The sequence below is a fragment of the Saccopteryx bilineata genome, chromosome 6 (assembly GCF_036850765.1).
Source record: "Saccopteryx bilineata isolate mSacBil1 chromosome 6, mSacBil1_pri_phased_curated, whole genome shotgun sequence".
Classification (NCBI taxonomy): domain Eukaryota; kingdom Metazoa; phylum Chordata; class Mammalia; order Chiroptera; family Emballonuridae; genus Saccopteryx; species Saccopteryx bilineata.
In genome coordinates, this window is record NC_089495.1 from 125,832,866 (window position 1) to 125,853,652 (window position 20,787).

General features: G+C 52.5%; 1 protein-coding gene across 1 annotated transcript in view; it reads right to left on the bottom strand.

Moving 5' to 3' along the window:
- Positions 1 to 20,376, bottom strand: part of TIMP2 (TIMP metallopeptidase inhibitor 2) — a 51,710-nt gene extending 31,334 nt beyond the window's left edge. Inside the window, exon 1 of the mRNA XM_066234192.1 lies at positions 19,972 to 20,376. Within this exon, the coding sequence (XP_066090289.1) occupies positions 19,972 to 20,101 (130 nt within the window). The 5' untranslated portion in view covers positions 20,102 to 20,376. The remainder of the gene's footprint in view (positions 1 to 19,971) is intronic.
- Positions 20,377 to 20,787: the final 411 nt, after the last annotated feature.

A 20,787-nucleotide genomic window follows, 5' to 3' on the forward strand; every position in this document is an offset into this window, starting at 1 on the left:
GCAGGACACATGCTGCTGCCTAGAGAGTAAGCAAGGCCCTGGGGACAAGGCACATGGGCTCTGAATGAGGGGACAGACACAAACGTGTCCCCACCACTCTTTCCCTCCACACCCGCCCCAGGGCCCATTCTCTGTCTCCAAATTTCTGTCTTGCACACCTTTAAGAAGGTCCTGTAGAGCCACTGTTTTCAATGGGAAACCTGTGTCAATGACTGGAGACATCTTTGCCACAACTGGAAGGAGGTGCTATTGGCACCGCGTGGGTGGAGGCCAGGGACACTGCTAAACAAACCACAACGCACAGGATGGCCCTGAGGTGCTAGGATCACAACAGAATGATCTGGCTCAACGTCCACAGTGCCAAGGCTGAGAGTCCTGTTCTAAACAGATGTGTGAGGCGGGGAAAAAGGACGCAAATGATGGGTGCTCTGGAAGGAGAACTATTTATAAACGAAAGGAGGACAGGGTAGAGGAGGAGGAGCCTGCTAGGCATGGTGTGTGTGTTGGGGCTGGGGGGGAGCGAACATGTGCAGGGTGAGGCATTTAAGCAGGGAGGTGTGTACATGGGGAAGCGTGTGCACAGGGAGGCGTGTAAGCGGGGAGGAATGTATGGGGAGGAGGACTGTGCATGTGTGCATACAGGTGAGTGTGTATGCACATTTGGTACTAGAATCCACTGCAAACAATCAGAGGGGAGACTAAGCTGGTGTTATTTCTGTTCTTCTGAGTCCCAGCTCTTTCCTCATGTAACTATCAGAGGAGGCCTCTTGGGCATCAGGAAGTAACACGGCCTCAGGCCCGTCCAGGTGAGCATGGAGTAGTGTCTGCCAGCACTTGCCACTGAGGTCAAAGCCAGCCAGCCAGCCAGCCTGTGAACTAAAGAAGCAGCTCCCTGGACAACTTCCATCTGCAGGAGATCCTCTCGGCCACCCTCACCTGCTCTTACTTGGTCTGTGTGCAGCTAGGCTGAGCCATCAGAGCCCAAGGTCCTAGCTGCAGAGACACTACCTCAATTACAGAACCATTGTGTTACCTGCAGCTCCATTCCAGGCACTTTTTTTTTTTTTTGTATTTTTCTGAAGCTGGAAACGGGGAGGCAGTCAGACTCCCACATGCGCCAGACCGGGATCCACCCGGCATGCCCACCAGGGGGCAATGCTCTGCCCATCCAGGGCATTGCTCTGTTGTGACCAGAGCCACTCTAGTGCCTGAGGCAAAGGCCATGGAGCCATCCCCAGCGCCCAGGCCATCTTTGCTCCAATGGAGCCGCGGGCTGCGGGAAGGGAAGAGACAGAGAGGAAGGTCTAGAGGGGGAGGGGTGGAGAAGCAGATGGGCGCTTCTCCTGTGTGCCCTGGCCGGGAATCAAACCTGGGACTTCCGCACGCCAGGCCAACGCTCTACCACTGAGCCAACCAGCCAGGGCCTCCAGGCACTTTTTTATAGTAACCTTTGGAGCGAGGAGCTATTATCACCCTGGTTCACAGGTGGGAAAACTGAGGCAGGAAGTGATTAAGAACCTGAACCCAAAACACACAGCTGGCAAGTGGCTGAGACAGGCCTCTCAGGTCAACCACAGTGACTGTGACCAACCTTGGCTGGTCTCACTGCTATCAGCTTTGGTAACTTTGACCACTTAGAACAGTGGTTAATATTATATTCTACCAGTGTGCCCACCACCATAATGAACAAGAGGAGAGGGAGGAAAGTGGGCACACTAAACAAGATGATGGAAGTTTTAAACAAAGGGGCCAAAGCAACTGAACTCAGGGGAGGAGGGGGGCATAGGGTTATTTTTTCCTTAAGAAATGGTTCTGGGACCATTGGATATCCATATGCAAAAAAACAGTGAATTTAGAACCTTATCTCACCATAGACAAAATTATATACCTTACACGCAAAAATGAACTCAAAACAGGTCATAGACCTTAATATAAGGTCTGAAACTATAAATGCTCAGAAGAAAACAGGAGTGCACCTTCGTGACCTTAGGTTACGCAAAGACATCTTAGACACAACACTAACAGCACAAGCGATAAAGCAAATTGATACAGGGCACCATCAAAATGAAAAAACCATTCCGTTTCCAAAGACACCATTATCAAGCACAAGCACAAGGCACAGACTGGCAAGAAACACTGCAGGTCATACATCTGACACAACGCCTGAATTCAGGACACATAAACGACTCTCACAACCCCGTCAGAAGACAAGGGATTCCACTGAAAAATGAGCAAAAGGTTGAAACGAATGGTCAGCAGAGAAGATGTACTTGGGATTGACAAACCTCACAAACACGCTCAACATCAACAGTTGTTAGGGACCTGCACAATGATGCTAAGAGGAGACACAACTCCACCCCTGCTCGGATGGTTACTGTGAGACAGACAGTAAGTGTTGGGAGGACAGGGAGCAACTGGAGTGTCACACACAGCTGCTGGGAACACAAAATGGAAATCAGCCTGGCAGGTGTGTGTGTGTGTGTGTGTGTGTGTGTGTACACATACATACATAAAGGTAGCACTCCCCTATGATCCAGCAATTCTACTCTAAGTCTATGCCCATGAGAAACAAAAGCACGTGCCACGCAGAGCAATGGGGGCTCAGAGGAAATTAATTTCCCAATTCACGGCAAGGCGCTGGGGTGGAGTCTGGGTCTCAAATGCCAGAAACGGAGCTTCCCCCTTGCTGGGGAGTGGCCACAGGGTATCCAAACAGGTGGGGAGAGATCTGAGCAGCTGCAAAGGTCCCTTCAACGATCTTGGAAGATACCTGGACAGAATGGAGCAAATGGCACCCCAGGAACCAAAGTCTATTTCTGGGCCTGGCTCAGGCCCTCTGTTAAGCAGCAGACAGTGAGTAAACCCTGGATGGGCCCCTCCCACTAGGAGCACCCACTCCCTCATTCTGAGTCAGGCCCTCTGGGTCAGGAATCCCACTGCTAATAAGTGGGTTTCCCTGGAAATACACAAATGGATAAAAACATCAACCATCTGGGCAGAGATCTTGAATCCAGAATTGTAGTCCCACCACAGTTCAGTAACTGGATCCTCATGGATGTCTCCCTGCCCTCCACACTGTAACCTTGAAAACCCTCTTCACTTGTTCAGCTTGGGACCACTGTGCCCTGGGCATCCTAGGGGGTCAGAGTCACCCCCTGGCTTCTGATCCTGGCCCCCAGACCTGAACAGGCTGCCCTACGCCAGCTGCTGTCCATCGCTCAGGGGAACTACAGCCCCTGCAGGCATCCCCCGCGACCTCCTGTTCCCTCACATTGACAAGAGGCATCATGCTGCCCACCTAAGGCCATTCAGGTGATATAGCTGCCCATGACCAATCCTCACGGGCCTGTATCAGAGCTTTTAAATGGGCCTGCCTGCACGAAGCGAGTGGTCACACAGCTAATTAGTGGTGGTCATGACAAAGACCCAGGCCCTGCAGTTGTTAGGGCTTTACGGTGACAGTGCTACTAGAGACCCTCCCTCCCTGATGCCATGCCGCTCACCATGGTGAGGCCTGGAGAATGTGTACATGCCTTGTACGCACATTCCCCAAGTAACCAGTGCACAGAGGTCACACCCTTTGGAGAGCACAGTCATGACAGGGGGCCTGAAGGTCTCCAGGGACAATAGGACTCAAAGCTGCCTCTTCTCAGATCATGAACTGGTATCCTGATTGCCACCTTTCTCCCTGTGCCAGCCTCCAACAGCCTTGCATGCACCATATTCTTGGCTAGAGCCCCCTGCCATATGATCTGAGCCCCAGGACTATATGTACATTCATTGACGTTGAACCAAACAACGCAACAAGGTGACGTACGCGAAGAAAACAAGATGAAATGGAGCTTACCTATAGACATGGCCCTGATTACGATGGAGACCTCACTGATGGCAGACCCATGTGACTCAGGCTGCTCACACCCTCCATGTACACCCTCCCACACAGTCTTCCCATCTCACTGTGGGAGAGGAGCTCTATTCCTTTTCCCACTTTCCAATGTGGGAACTGGGTCTCAGAGAGGTTAAACAACTTGCTTATGGCCACACAGCTCATAAGTGGAGCAGCAAGGATTCCAGTCCAAGCAGGCAGATCCCCAATCCTGGCTCCTATGCTGCAGCTGAGAAAGGTCTGAGCTGGGAGCCAGGACTCAGTCCTGGGTTGGCTTGTCCTCACCTGACTTCTGACCTCCTGTGACAGAGAGGTGCTGAGAGGGACCTGTGCTCATCAAACAGACCACCCTCCCCTTCCCATTCAAGTATTTTACCTAAACACCAAAAGGTAGGACCTAGCATGGGTGCTTCTCGAGTCTATGAAAAGGTTCTGACTCAGCAGGCCTGGGACAAAGCAGAGGTTCTGATGTTTCAGGACCTCCCAGGGAATGTGCCACTGGCCCACGGACCACGCTTAGAGCAGCGAAGCCCTAGAAATGGTCTCCACTCCATGTCCGTGTCTGATCTGTCCCTCCTCGCCAGCCTTCTCGCTCATAGAAGCTGAGCCCCACATGTCTCCCATGAGCCTCTCCAAGAGTCTCCCAATCAGGCCCCCACACCCACGCCTGACCCCTCCTCCGGCTCCGAGGCTACAGCTGCTCCAGTTCAGCTGTGTAACTTCAGTGCCAACACCAGCAACTCTCCAGACTCGCCCATAGGCCACCTGCACCATTATCACCTGAGATGCTGGTTAAAATGCGGCCCCGGGGCCCAGGAATAAGCTTAGCTGACCATCGCACCAAGCGGGCAGTCCTGGCCTGCGGGTATGGGGGCGGCACAGCGGGTCATGACTTGGCTCTCCTTTCGTAGCTGGACACAGCTATCAGGCTCCTTGTCATTCATTCACATGTCCACACCCAGGCCCAGAGCCAGAACTGCACACACCCAAATGGACAACCCCCAATTCTACCAATATGACTGCAGCTTAGAGCCTGTTCCTTCTTCCTCCGCAGACGTCCCCTGACCTCCGCACCAATGGGGACACTGCTCCAGCCTTGCTCTGAAGGCCCACAGACAGCACCTGGGTGACGCGAGTTAGCCTTTTTTTTCTTCTTTGAAACACATAAAAAACAGATATAAAAGGGCTGTCCATGAGCTGGCATGGCCAGAGACAGCACCTTTCCATATAATTAAAGCTTACTTTGTAGGTAAAAGTTCCTCACTTCTCTCTCTTCTGAGACTACAGAGAATAGATATAATTTGCCCTTTTTGGGAAAACTCTGGAATAGCTTCAGGACTATAATATAGGGCAGTGTCCTCGACCCCTGGGCCGCGGACCGATACCAGCCTGCAGAGAAAGAATAAATACCTTACATTATTTCCATTTTATTTATATTTAAGTCTGAACGATGTTTTATTTTTAAAAAATGACGATTCCCTGTTACATCCATCTAAGACTCACTCTTGACGCTTGTCTCGGTCACGTGATACATTTATCTGTCCCACCCTAAAGGCTGGTCCTTGAAAATATTTTCTGACATTAAACCAGTCCGTGGCCCAAAAAAGGTTGGGGACCACTGATACAGGGAATGTCTCAAAGCTTTTAATATGTGTGGGGGGGGCTGGGGGGAAGGAAGGGAAGATCCCATATAGGACAGGGTCCCTCTAAGCTGAGTGACCCCAGAATATAAATTTGGGGGGTTTTTTGTTTGTTTGTTTTATACAGAGACAGAGACAGAGAGAGATAGGGACAGACAGACAGGAACGGAGAGAGATGAGAAGCATCAATCATCAGTTTTTCATTGCGACACCTTAGTTGTTTGTTCATTGATTGCTTTCTTATATGTGCCTTGACCGTGGGCCTTCAGCAGACCAAGTAACCCCTTGCTCAAGCCAGTGACCTTGTGTCCAAGCTGGTGGGCTTTTGCTCAAACCAGATGAGCCCGCGCTCAAGCTGGCGACCTCGGGGTCTCGAACCTGGGTCCTCTGCATCCCAGTCCGATGCTCTATCCACTGCGTCACCGCCTGGTCAGGCTAAATTGTTGTTTTTGTTTATTTGTTTGGTTTTTTAAATTTATTTTTTACAGAGACAGTGAGTCAGAGAGAGGGATAGACAGGGACAGACAGACAGGAACGGAGAGAAATGAGAAGCATCAATCATTAGTTTTTCGTTGCGCGTTGCAACACCTTAGTTGTTCATTGATGCTTTCTCATATGTGCCTTGACCGTGGGCCTTCAGCAGACCGAGTAACCCCTTGCTGGGGCCAGTGACCTTGGGTTCAAGCTGGTGGGTTTTTTGCCCAAACCAGATGAGCCTGCGCTCAAGCTGGCGAATTCGGGGTCTCGAACCTGGGTCCTCTGCATCCCAGTCTGATGCTCTATCCACTGCGCCACTGCCTGGTCAGGCTAAATTGTTTTTGTTTTTTTAAGTCAACTTTTTATACCTTCCTGTGTCTTCCCTGGTTGGAACTTTATGTCAGCCGTCTAATGGCACTCGGTCCTTTTCCCACACAGTTTCCACACCACCCTGGACTGGCGTCCACACGAAGCAGTTTATTAAAATTGTATGTGAGTAGACTACATACAGTCTGGGGCATTGACGGCTCTTCCCCAAGTCAAGCCCAAGAGTGTGGAATCGAAGCTTATCAGTTCTAGAAACCGGACGCCCACAGCACACAATTATCCACTGGGAGCTAGGAAACCAGTGTGGTGCTAGAAAGCAAACCTCCAGCTCAGGTTTTTTACCAGCCGTACACCTGACAAATCAAACAAGACAAAGGAAGTGGGAATACATCGACAACTCACAGGTGGGCCCCCAAATCCAACTGTGGAGGTCCAAAGAAGCAAAGAGACAAATGAGAAGGCTGGAGCCAGGAGTCGGCAGAGACACGTGGCCACCCAAAGAGCCCAGGTGATTTTTACCTGTGTTGACAGAAATGCCTGGAACAAGTGGGGTAATGATCTGGTCCAGCCAGAGCTCACTAGATGTTCTGGGCCCCAGTGTGAAAGGGGCACATGGGCAGGAGTGCTAACATCCGAGGAGCACCCGCCACTTTCCACCCCACGGGGCACAAGAACATGGCCCAGGAAGCCGTTGAAGGGTGCGTGGCTCACAGGAAGGCGCAGTCAATATCTAAGCATGGCCAAGATGGAAAGACAAAGGATGGGTACCACACACAAGGGGCTGGCACTCAGCCACAGGTCTAGATAACTTTAAAAAGATAAGAGGCACCGATAACCAGAACACTCAGACAACGTCATGAGGAAAAAGGTTCAAGATCAAAATATAACTAATAGAATGCCTAGGAATTAATCTAATAAAAAATTTACACTAAAGGAGAATGACATCTTTACTAAATAAGGAAACACCTGAATAACAGAGAACTGTGTGTCTTCCCAGACAGGAATCAGAGAACAGGAGTAGTAAGGATGGGAGGAAAGGCTGCAGCCTCAGAGTTCAGGATGACAATAAAAGGAGAAACAGAAAAACCTGTCACAGAAAGAAAAGTCCTAAGGAACCAAGAACGTTTTAAGGAGGGCTTACAGGTGATAGAAGGGTCTAGAACAATATACTGGGATAGTTTTTTTTTTTGTTTTTGGTTTTTTGGTTTTTTTTTCTGAAGTTGGAAATGCGGAGACAGACAGACTCCCACATGCACCCGACCGGGATCCACCTGGCACGCCCACCAGGGGGCGATGCTCTGCCCATCTGGGGCGGCGCTCTGTTGCAACCAGAGCCATTCTAGCGCCTGAGGCAGAGGCCATGGCGCCATCCTCAGCGCCTGGGCCAACTTTGCTCCAATGGAGCCTTGGCTGCGGGAGAGGAAGAGAGAGACAGAGAGGAAGGGGGGGGGGGTGGAGAAGCAGATGGGTGCTTCTCCTGTGTGCCCTGGCCGGGAATCGAACCCGGGACGCCTGCACACCAGGCCGATGCTCTACCACTGAGCCAACCGGCCAGGGCCTATACTGGGATAGTTAAGAGTATTTACTGTGTGACCTAGGGTCAGTTTCTTAACTCTGGGAGCCTCAGTTTACTCATCTGTAAAATGAGAATAATAATAGCGATATCTATCTGTACAGATGCTAGCAACACTCATCATCATTAGAAATACCCAATGCCTGGCATGCTGTTTGAGGAAGGGGGTGGTACTTACTGTGCGTGTCTCCAGATGAGTGAGCTAGACTACCGAGAACACATTAGAGAGAGGCAGGAATTGGCCGATGGAAAGAAGAAACTTTCTGCGGGGTTGTGTTGAAATCACTGAGTTGACTTGGTAGATAGGGAGACACCCATCACTGGAGGCATCCAAGCCATGTCCAGATAAAACAAACATCAGAGACATTTTTAAACTCCTTTTCTCTGAATTCTAGACTCTAAAATACACTCTGTGACACCCAGTGTGCTATCCACAGCCTCCACTGGTGGCCACTTCCTGACACAGCTAAGTTGCAGAGTGGCAAGATGGTTCCTCAAGTCTGCTGGGTTTTGGACAGGTTGCATCAGAATCCCCTGGGTGGGGGGTGGTCCTGGTAGAATAGAAGTCCTGGCCAGGCCCCTCGAGCAGGTCATTCACCCATATCCTAGGGTGGGGCTTGTGACTCTGTCTAACCCCCTCCTGATGCATGGACAGGACTGGGACAGCTCTTGAAGACTGAGGTGGCTGGGCAGCCAGCTCGGGGGCAGCTCAGGCTCACCATGTCTCTGTTATCTCTTGGACCAGCTTCACACAGACAGAGAGGAGGCATGGACTCTCCCACACTTACCGGAGACTCCAGGCTACCGGGTGGGCCGCTTATGGCTGACCCAACTCAAGGCTTTCTAAATGTCTCTTGACCATGTCAATCATCAGTGTCCCCCAGACCTTACAGACTCCAGGTAGCCAACCTTGGTAGGGTCCCCACTACCAAGAGCTGTCTTGATGCACAATGATCTCTCTATCACCTTCCACTCTTCCAAGCAACCGCACTCATCCCCAACCCCTCCCACCACCCTTCCAGATCAAAATGTATAAAGAAAGGTACAGTCCCCAGATATAGGGACTTGCGAATTAAATTAGCCTTGGACATGGGGCCACTTCCTAAGGGCCTCTTCCGAGCTGTGCCAAACAGCAAGGCACAGAAAGAACCTTTCATGGCAACAGATCTGGGTGGGTACAACAGAAACCTCAGCCCTGGACGGTCTGCCAGACCTACTGACCAGGCTTGGCTGGAATGGCAGCTCCCCACCTCCACCAGCAGCCAGCATCTGCCCAGCTGGTGAACTGTGGCCCGGTTGCTGCCACGGGAACAGCAGAGCTGCTGTGCTGTGATGTCAGAGCAGGACTGAGGTCAGGGATAGTGACGCACCAGACAGGCGGCAAGCACCTGTCAGGACACCTGCTGTGGGTCCACCAGTCATAAAGATTTGGCTCAGACAGCTGGGGTACTAGGCTGAAGGACGGCCACATGGGAGCATCATGAAGGTCCCTGGTGTGCGCATGTTCTTGGTGTCTCTGGAGGGCTGTGCAGAGAGAAAGTCTGCCCTCAGCCAGCTGGAAAGCACATGACAGTGCTCCTCATTGGGGTGTCCCTCTTCTGAGCTGCCGCATTTCAAGTTCAGGGCTCCCTGACGGCACTTGCTCCCTTTCTCCTGGAGGGACAGCATCTGTCCCCACGCAGGTTGCGGGCACATTCTCCTCCAGATGCCACTGTCGAGCCAAGTCAAGGGGAGGTGGAAGACAAGGAATCTTGGCCCGGGCCCCCTTTGTTACTCATCCATCCACCCATCCACATAAAATAAGAAACACACCTGACCCCATGTCTGGGGCTAGCGGCACCCTCCATAAATCTGGCCATTCATAAATGTCACTGGGGGAATGTGATGGTGACCCCAAGAAATCCAAACAACCCACCTCGAGGTATGGTTTCTCGAGTCAACAGCAGGAACTTGGCTGGAATTCGGTGATCTCAGGGATCTTAAGTGTCAAAAGAGCTGATACTGGAATAAAAGCTTTTCTCTGGGGTTGGAAGGGCCCTTGGCAAGGTCATGTGGTCCCTATTCCTCCACAGAGGTTTCAACCAAAGTCTACTCCTCACCCACTATTCTGGGTCCCTCTTCTTGGTCCTATAGATGCCAAGTCTGTACCTGCTCCTTCCCCAGAGAAAATCCCTGATCCCTCAGCCTTTAGCATGGTCTTGTGTGCCCATCCTCCAGTGAGGAACAAGTTCTAGGGTGGGGGTGGGTGATAGCATGGCAGTCAAACACTATAGTTTATGGGGGCCTTTGATGGCCTTTCCAAATGTTCCGTCCTCTCCAGGTCATTTCTGCATTGAAGACATTTCTCCAAAGGCTGGGTCCCCCAGACACAGCTCAAGTGATCCCAACTGTCAGGAGTGGTACTCTGCTCTGGGTTCCGCCACCGACACAGGACCAACCCAGCTGTCAACGTTTGGAGCCCACACTCCTCTTGACTGCAATTAGATTCATACGTTAGCGAACTCTCAAAATGGCACTCATCCCAGTTCATCCCAGAAAAAAATAGGAAAAAAGAAAGTCTGATTTCCCCTCATTTATCTGAACACTTGATATTTTAATAAAAATTCCACACCATTGGGTTGGGCACAGCGCTGGGAGCTGGGATTTATTCACCCCTCCCCCAGTTGTTGTAGTGTACACATGTTCCCAACATGTCCCTGAGACAAACAAGATGGAAATGAGCATCCTTGTGATAGAAAGCTTTGTGCATCCATTTCTTCTCTCAGAAAAATCCCCCCAATAAAATGTTGCTAGATCAAAGGGGAGACTTCCTGTGAAAGCCCTTGACCGGTGTAGCCAAAACGTCCTTTTAAACTGCCCCGGTTCAGAAAATATACATACCTGCTGTCAAGCCCTTCCAAGGACAACGAGCCTCTGGGTCAGATGGAACAGAGCAACAGAAAAGTCCAGGGTGTGATGTCCGCTTCTGTTTCCAGAGCCAGAGCCAGAGCCAGGCTCGGACTTCTGACACTCCAGGCACCACCCGCCAGCCGCACAATCCTGGGCATGTCGTCATTTACTCCTGTCCAGACAGGAGAGGACACCTACCCTCACTAAGTCCTTGTGAACAAGGAGATGTGAGGTCTTTTTGCACTGAAGAGCCCCAGACAATTGATACTCTAAGAGACATATGATGGGTGAATGTCTGCCTGGGGGGTTTATGCCTGCTTTCCAGAACTAGTGCCCCAAAAGCAAAGACCACTCTAAATGTGCTCCTTTATCCCTGCCCTGGAGCCAACTGGGCCAAGGAGCCCAGAAATCACAACCGAGAACTGGAAACTGGTGATGTGCCTCGCAGCTGTGCTCTAACACCACCTCCCAGTCTCTGCGCAGCAGCGGGCCCAGGCAGGTCCTTGTCTCCCAGGGACCCTGGAGGACTGAAGGTGAAATGTGAAGAGGGCTGGAGAAAAGCCCCCAGGGTAGAAGTGTGTGCCCATGTCCTAGGTGGGACAGAGAGAACAGCTGGCCAGGAATGCAGCCAGGGTGGTTATTTTCCTGTCCCACATAGTACATAACTGTCCCTTAAAGAGCTCCAGGGACAGAGCTCCAGGGATGCCACAGGTTCCTCAGAAGCATCATCCAGAGTGTCAGATCCTAGCTAGGGGTCTATAGGACTGACATCCCCTGAGCCCCTTCCATGCTCTTGCATACTTGACCCATTCGTCAGAAGCTGACTCACTGTCTACTATGGCACAACCCTAGGCAAGTTAATCCTGCTTTTACAGAAGAGGAAACTGAGGCTCAGAGTGGCACAGAGTCAGGATTCAGAACCAGTTCTGGGCTGGCTCCAAAGGCCAGACTTTTCCTCCCCAATGCCTTCCAGTTGACTCTTTTCTCTAAAACCACTTCCTCATTCTGTCCTTAAGACTCGGCTGTTGAAATGCTTTCCAACCAGGGCTTCCGCCTGTAATCAGGGGTCTTGGCAAGCCCAGTGCAGGATCCACATGCTCAGCCGAGTCTATAAAGGTGCTCAGCCCCAACAGGGTTGCCAGGAAAGCTGAGAGCCCAGAAAAGGGGGGTATGTGTGTTGCACTTTTGGGGTCAGTTTGGAGAAGGACAGCCACAGGCATAATTTCTTCTTAAGTTGCCCTGCTTCTGGAACACAGGGAACAGGTAACCAGAGGAGAGACCGAGCCCACACCAGGAAGCTCACCCTGCATGTTAGTCCTTGTGACTTAGCCCAGAGCTCAGGGAAAGTGTTCCTGAAGGACCAGAAAGCACCTGATTTGGGCTCTGCAGGCCCTGTGGTCTGTGTTGCAACCAAGTTCCACTACCAGGGCTAAAAGCAGCTGTGGACCCGACCTTACGAATGACCAACGGGCATGGCTGTGTCCTACCAAATCCTTGTTTACAACAAACAGCAAGCTGGTGGCAGTTGGCGTGGTCGGCCAAGCCCAGAAGGGCCACCATGTGCCTCCTGTGTGAGGAACCAGAAAGGACACAGCCCAGCTGCTAATGGCCAGGCAGAAATGCCCCTCCTGAGTCTTATCTTGAACATATCAGATAAATCCAGCCCAGAGGCCCGTCCTCAGGATATTGCACAATCGGTGGTGGTGACAGTTGCACCACTCAGCGAAGGCACAGAAAACCAATGAATGGTACACTCGAAACGGGTGACCTAAACAGCCCAGGAACGATACCTCTGCAAAACTGATTTAAAAAACAGCCCGCCTCCTGCCCTGTCTCTCCACTCCCATCCCCGATGCCTTCAATAATTACATAACTATCGTGTCTGTCAGAGAAAATTCAGAAAATACAGATAAACAAAAAGAAATAAAATCACCCTTGATCTTATCCATGGCCAAGAATTTCTATGGATTCCTAACCTTCCAGACTTTTCTCTGTCCATGCATTGATGTGTGTCCACACTTCTCTTTTTAAAGAGACAAAGACACAAAGCAGTAGTAAAATGGTATAAAGAAACATCAAGGAATTGTCACCATAAAAACCCAGGACAATGGTCATCTCTAAGGAAAAAGGAGGGTTGGGACCAGGAGGGATAAATGAGAGGTTTTGGGGGTGGCAGCGATGTTCTGGGTGCTCGCTTGCTCACTTCTCCTTAAAATGTATACATAAGTGTTGTACATTTTAAGAAATGTATGTCAGGCCCATGACTCAGTCTGGGAGAGGGACAATGTTGAGAATGTGAAAGCACTCAGACCAAACTGGACTTCTTAAATGCACACCTGCTGAACATTTTTCTAGGTCACAAACATGATGCCATATACTGTTTAAAATGACTGCTTAATATTTTGCTGTCGGGATAGAGCTTAATTTTATTTGGTTCATCTCCAGTGGATGGGAAAATCTCACAAACAAGTCCAGCCCTCTGGCGTGCCCCCCCTTCCCTCTACCCTTCACCCATCCAAGCAGCCAACCACCCACAGCTCCCCAGAGGCCAACCCCCCCACACAAGCAATCATGTACCAGGCTCTTCTCTCTGTTAACACCCCCCACCACCATTTGAAAATAGTGCTCCTCTTGTATTTGCTAACAGTGTGACCCTGAGCAAGTTACTTAATTACCTGGGGCTCAGTCTATCTGTAAAATGGGGATAATGATGGAGAATTGACTGAGTTAACAGCAAGAATGTGCAGAGTATAGTTCCAAGCACTTGGCACTGAACAATGATAGCTGTGGCCGCTGTCCTTACTGTCAGCATCATTTCCCTGTACAGAACGATCATGATGTCTCCCCTATCCCTCCACCCCCACCCCACTCCACTTCCAGCTGCTTCTTGGAGGCACCAGGACACGGCTTGTGACACTCTGAGCTCCTTTCCCTGTGTGATAACCATGCTAGGGGTTGGATGAAGAGCACGTGTCCAGCGTGGGGTCCACCACAGAAAAGGTTAATGCCTCCCCAGCATTGAAAGCCTCCTGTGACCCTGCCTGCAGCATTTGACCTCAACCTCCATTCCTAGGAGGTAGGCAAATCAACATGCCCTGTTTGCAGGTGGAGAAACTGAGGCAGGGGGCATGTGCCTAAGATCTCTCCCCTGGCCTGGCAGGTGGGCTGCAGTGCAAATCCTAACCTAACCATGCTTGCTACAAATCTCTGTTCCCTGCTTCCACCGAACTCTGTCCCCCTGCCCACCCCATGCACAACTTCCTCTCTCTCCCAGGTCCACTCACACCTTTTCTACCATGTGCTACAGCAACACATAGAGACTTTTTCTTTCTTTTTTTATTAAGTAAGAGGAGGGGATGCAGAGAGAGAGACTCATGCATGAGTCCTGACCAGGGTCCACCCGGCAAGCCAACTAGGGGGCGATGTTCTGCCCATCTGGGCCACTGCTCTACTACTCAGCAATTGAGCTATTTTAGCACCTGAGGTGAGGCCATGGAGCCACCCTCAGTGCCCAGGGCCAAATTGCTCGAACCATTTGACCCATGGCTATGGGAGAGGAAGAGAGAGATAAAGAAGGAGGGAGAGGGAGGGGTAGAGAAGCAGATGGTTGCTTCTTCTGTGTGTCCTGACTGGGAATCAAACCCAGGACTTCCACATGCCGACACTCTACCACTGAGCCAACCAGCCAGGGCGAGACTTTCTAATTAAGACCCCAACACCACTGTATCTCTGCAGAACCCGACAGAGAACATGACACCACTGGGCTACCTGACCATGTTAGGTGACACCTGGTCCCTGGCACTAAGGTCAAAGCCCAAAGGCTATTCCCTAACACCCTGATGAGCCTTCTTTCTCCTCCTACCCCAGCTGCAAGAGTCCCAATTTGGGACACCAGCTCAGGTGTCTGCCTTTCAGCAAACTCCTGGGAAGTTCCTATTGTCTCCTACAGAACACATCTTCAATGGCTCACTTTGGGTCCCTGGGATGGTCCATGTGACAAACCAGAGCAGCAACATCTTGTCCCAATCTAACCTCCTGGGTCTCCCCATCCCCTACCCCTCCACTCAGGCCTGCTCTGGTCCCAGAAGTCTCTCACCTTTGCCGGGGCTATTAGCCCCTTTGCTGAGCACACCCATGCATGCCTCATGCTGCCACCACTGACAATGAAGTGGGGACATGTGCTCAGATCTAAGATTCTTCACGCTCCCCAACCTTATTTCTCAACTCTTTCCAGAAAGATTCCCCACTCATGGGACCGCTTGCCCTGAGTCCCTGGTTTGGTGTGCATGTTGGGGGTGGAGGAGTATCCAGGACAGGCATCTGAGCCAAGCTCCTGGCAGAGGAGTTTGGGACATCTATACGCCCCACCACTTCCTAGTTCTCCTGCTTGCTCTTCCTCTTTATCTCCTCCCAAGCTTATTTTTACTCCTGCTGTGTTTTCATCCTCCGGCTGCCTGGGGTCTTCCAAACATATCTCTTAGCTATTTTGGAACCTAAAGAGTTCATCCCCACCAGCACTTTGGGCATTGAACCAAGTGGGTCTGCCTCAGAACTAGGGTAGCTGTGAGCGCCCTTTCCCCCCATAAGCCTGGGAGCCGACTATACTGCGTTCTCCATGCACTCAAATGTCACCAAAGATCCACACTAGCAGGATCTGCCTGGCAACCCAGCTGAGACAGCAGTGAAGAGGCAGGTGACCAAACCCCTACAGCTCACGAACCCTTGGCCTGCACACTCTGGAGGACGGAGCGGGTTCCTGGCTGGCACCATGTCCTCAGGTCACAGATAAGGAGGACGGCGTGACGCCAAGAGAGCTCCATTCCAACCACCTGCCATAACCGCTGTGCAGCCTCCATGTCCTGCACATGGCTCTTCCCTCTTTGGTCTTCCATCCCAGGAGCTGCCAGCAACTCACTCCAAGTCATTCCTCTGCAAGAACACATCCTTTCAGGCACACTGTCCAAGACTGAACCTAGGAGCTCCAGTCCCCGGCATGGCCCTCTGCAACCTCCATCCAAACCCTGTATCTGCAGGTCCCAGGAATGCATGTCATCTTGGCTCACAGTTACATGTTAATTATTTGCCTGAAGCACAATGAATCTGACTTTCTTTACACTGTGCCCTGGCAGGGGTGGGGCGCCTGCAGGGCATCAGCTCACCCTGACCCATGCAGTTTTAAACCCATTTCCTCAATGCATGGCACTGGTGTCTAGCCCTCCCCTCCTGAGGGCAGGGACAATACTCTGTTTCTTCCTCACACACCCTAGGTGCAGTCAGCACCTCCACAACTGCTTGTTGAAAACAGCCAGAAATAAAACCCGGTTCTACAAAACACAGATCAATGATGCACTTTGCAGAAGGAATCACCACCTCACCCCAGCTCCCACGCACTCGAGGCCTGATTCAATGCAAAGAAACCTCATCTGCCTCATTCTTCCCCAGCATGTGTCAGGGGGAACAACAAAGCAGTTTCTGAGTGCTTGTGTGTTTTCCAGGTGGCCATGCTTGGCCCCCACCAGTGCACGCACAAAGCTGGCTGTCCACTCTGGCAGCCAGTGCATGGTCTTGGCTGTGAGCCCTTCTGCACCTGGTGCCGGAGCATTCTGGAATAATGTGGCTTTGGCCACCTCTACCCAGGCTGGAGGGGGAGATTTGATTCTCTGGGTCCAGAAACCGGCCCGAGCACCAGGGCTTCAAGTCCCTTGCTGCAGGCTCCCTGCTCTGTGCTCCTGCCTCATCATTGGGGCCGTGCAGCGCTCAGGGCTCCATTAGGCAGGGGAACCAGGCCAGCACACTATTAACAGGTGCTCTGAGACATGAAAGGCTTCCTGTTGGTCCTCCCTTCCAGGAAAGAACAGGGAGCAGAGGAGCTCAGGAGCCCAGGTCACCTCTTACCACCCTCTTCATCCTCAATTGCAAAACCACATCATGAACTCTTGGCTGCAGACCACAGTTTCAATCCTACCAGCTGCCAGGACTGGGAGCTACCTCCCAGAGATCCTTACACAGGCAAACAAAAATCTGTTTATTTTTTTAATTTTATTGATTGGTTTTTAGAGAAACAGAGAAAGAGAAACACCAATTTGTTATTCCACTCATACATGCCATCTTTGGTTGATTGTTGTAGGTGCCCTGATGAAAGATCGAACCCACAACCTCGGCATGTCAGGATAATGCTCTAATAATCAATTGAGCTACCCAGCCAGGGCCCAGAAATCTGTTTCTTAAGCCCACTGCCTCTTGCATATATCACGCCATTTAACAAAATCCCACAAACAGCCTGACCTGTGGTGGCGCAGTGGATAAAGCATCAACCTGGAAGGCTGAGGTCACTGGTTTGAAACCCTGAGCTTGCCTAGTCAAGGCACATATGGGAGTTTATGCTTCCTGTTCCTCACCCCACCCCTTCTCTCTCTCTCCCCTCTCTAAAATGAATAAAAACAAATTTAAAAAAATATCCAGCCAACAATGATAGAAGCCAGCATGTGGCATTAAAGGTCAGCCAGCCTGTAGCATCCTTTATCTGCACCAGGCCGTGACCCTCTCCCAGACCTCTAGGCCAAGGCTCCAGTGGCATGAAAATCACCTGTGGGGCTTTCACAACTACAGGAGCCTAGGTCTGAGCCAGACTCTCAGCATCTGCAAAGGGACCCAGTCCTCAGTGATCCTGAAAGACCTCAGGTAATCCTGCTCTTAACCAGCAAGGGGGAACCAGAGGAAGGCATAAGCTGTACTACGGGAGAAGGGGTGTGGCAAGGCCACTGCTTTCCTGGGGAGGTCTACTTTAGGCCATCTGGCCTCACCCGGGGATGTCTCGGCTCCGTAGCCCAAGCCATTGGAGCACAGAAGGGCTGAGTGTGGAACAAGACCAGATAGCCCCGCTTGGATTGCATCCTCCTAAATTCATGTCCAACCAGACCTGTGCATGAGGCCTTATTTGGAAATAGGGTCTTTGCAGATGTGATCAAGTAAAGATGAGGTCACGTGGAATGTGGGTGGGCCCTAAATCCAATGGTTAGTGTTCTTAAATGAAGAGAGACATTTAGACACAAGGCACATAGAAAAGAAAACTGTGTGGAGACGGAGCAGAGATTGGAGTGATATGTCTATGAGCCACAGAGTGCCAAGGAGGGCCAGGGCCACTAGAAGTGGGAGAGGGGCCTGGGATGGATCCTCCCTCAGAGCCTCCCAAAGGAACCAGCCCTGCCCATCCCTTGGTTTCAGACTTCAGACCTAAACTGCAAGAGAAGTAATTCCTGTTGGTTTAAGCCCCAGTGTGTGGTCCTGTGTTCCAGCAGCCCCAGAAATCTAACCCATGGGCTTTGCCGTACAAAGCTGGCATCTGCGTGCCCTGCTGGGCCTCAGAGCTGGGACAGGGTTAAGAGTTTTGGCTGAATAGGGATTTTGATGTAATGATCTGGACACAAATGCCAGGAGGTGCAAGCAGAGGACAGAGTAACACACAAAGCACAAAGGAGACTCCAGGTATGCTGAAGCTCTCCCACCCTGACCCCTGGCTGCCCTTGATCCAATCCCAGAGCAGAAAGAGCTGCAACCCCAGCTGACACTGCGCAAGCACCAAGTGATAGGTGAAGCTGAGGAGTGGTCCCAAGGTCCGACACTTTCCCTCTCGGCTGCTGCGAGGCACGCCCAGGATTCTTGGGAGCCAAGATGCCTCCTGGGCCTCAGCCTGATTCTGCCCCATGACTCACTGGTCAGAAGCATGGCTTCTCTCTCTCTCAGCAAAGATGCCTGGACAGGGCTAGACTCTTAGGGGACACCCTGTGGGAAGGCTGATCCTGGCTTCTCCATTAAAGGAGCCTATCCTTCCCCCTCAAATCAAGCCAAGCTCCAAAACAGACCTCACTCCCCTCAACTCAGGTTTATTGGAAACTACCCCTCAAGTATGCCCCAGGCCCAGGTGTCCTGAGCTATGGGATACCCACAGGTAGGAGCACCTGAAGATCTCCCAGGCTAGGCAGCAGAGGCAGCTTAAATTGCCAATTAGAGTGTATCCGGGAGCCATGGCTGGTGTGGGGAATGTGTGTGGGGGGGAACAGTTGACAACAGGAGAAACCCAGGAACCCCAGCTTGGAGTCCATGCAGGTGAAGGGTGCCCTGCCTCACCCCATCTGGCCTATCAACAGGATGCTCAGCTGGCTGAGACGCAGGAGCAGAAAATCCACCTGTTGAGAAGTCAGGGAGCTGTAGAGGCCCACCTATGGTGCATCTGTCCATTTGCTTAAACTGAACTTACCTCAGGGCAACCTGGCTGACCTTCGCCAGGGATATCAAGTGTCTGACCTGGACACAAACCTCTGGGTCCCAACTGGTTCCACCCTGGTGCCTCTCTGTGGACCAAACAAATACCTGGACTCTTCCTCCCTCACTAGCTCCCACCTTTGTGGGGCAAGGAGTCCTGAAGGTAATAGATATTTCCGGTGACTCCAGGCAGCCATACACCTCCCCCACCACACACACACCAGGCACCAAACTCCAGCTTTTGTGGACGTCCTGGAAAAGTGGTCACCAGCGGCAAGCCACTCCAGGACCCTCCTTCCTGTCCAGCCCTGTGTGTACTGCCTCCTGGGCAAGAACAGGAGCAAGGAGTCGGCCCTAGGCTCTGCAGGCCTTTCTGAGCAGCCCCTCTGAGCCCTGAGCTTGCCCAGGGGAGGGAAGTGTCCATCTGCCCCCGCTTAACCCAGTTAGCCCCCAAATGGGGCTGGGGATATAGGCCAAGACAGATAAGTCATTCCCCATCCAGTCCCACCCCCAGAGAAGCCCAAGTGCCATCTCACATGGAAAGTTTCTTCCTGGGGTCCCCATCGAGGCCAAGACTACCTTCTGCTTACGCGCGTGTCCCTTGCTCTCGCTCCCCGCCCCACCCCCGCGCTGGCATCCCAGGGCCCTCCGCCTGCCAAAACCAAAACCCGTTCTGTTCTCTGGCTCCCTTTGCTGGGGCTGGGGCTGGGGCTGGAGCTGCAGCGGAATTTCGGTGGAATTTTGAGGTTGAGAAGCATCTCGGCCGAGAGGGAAAGAAAGGGAGTGGAGGGCGTGGAGGAAGGGGAAAAAGAAAGTGCGATTGCGGCGTCAACTTGCAGGACTCGAGGGGGCGCCGAGGGCAGGGAGCCCGCGGGAGTGGTGGGCACCCACAGGGCTAGAGCGGCCGTCGTCCTTACCTACATCTGCATTGCAAAATGCCTGTTGCGGATGCACCGGGGAGCAGCTGCAGGCGTCGGCCCGGTGGAACAGCGTCCCCAGCAGCAGGAGGCCGAGCGCGAGCCGAAGGCTGCGGGCCGCGGCGCCCATGGCGGGCGGGGGGCGCGGGCCGGGGGCGCGGGCTCGGGGCTCGGCCGCCGCCGCCTGGGTTCGGGGTACTTCCCTCTGGGCGGGCTGGGGCTCGCCCTCCGCACCCGGCCCACACTCGCCTGCACAAACTTTTCGGGTCTCTGTCAACCGGGGCGGCGCGGGGCCGGTGGGGGCGTGGGAGCGGCTGACTCGCGGAGAAGAAAGCGGTGGGGAGGGGTGGCTAGGCGAGCGCGCGCGGCCTGATCCTAGCTCCTCCACTGCCTTCTATGGACGTGTGCGTTACGGGCTCGGCCCGAGCCGGCTCTTTATAGTAGTCAGAGGGTGCGGGGCTCCGCGGGCGGCCAATGGGGCTCGGGAAGCTCCGGCAGCCCCGCCCCCGCGCCTCCCGCGCCTCCCTGGCCCTTCCCCAAACCCGGCTTTTGTTGTGCTCAGCTTGGGGGCTCGGCGGTGCGCGTCTGGCTTCTCACGGCTCTGAGCTATATCCCGTAGCCTCCCAAGTCGCCAGAGGTTGGGGCAGGGGGCGATGGGGGAGGACAGCACCCAGTGGGCCCTGACTCGGCGCTTGGGACTGGCAGCCGACTCCATAGGGCACCAGGGAGCCCACCCACCATCCCTTCCCCTTCCCCTTTAGCTTGGTGTGGAAGGTGTACATTGCCTCCCTGGGGTCCCTTAGATTAAGCAAAAGG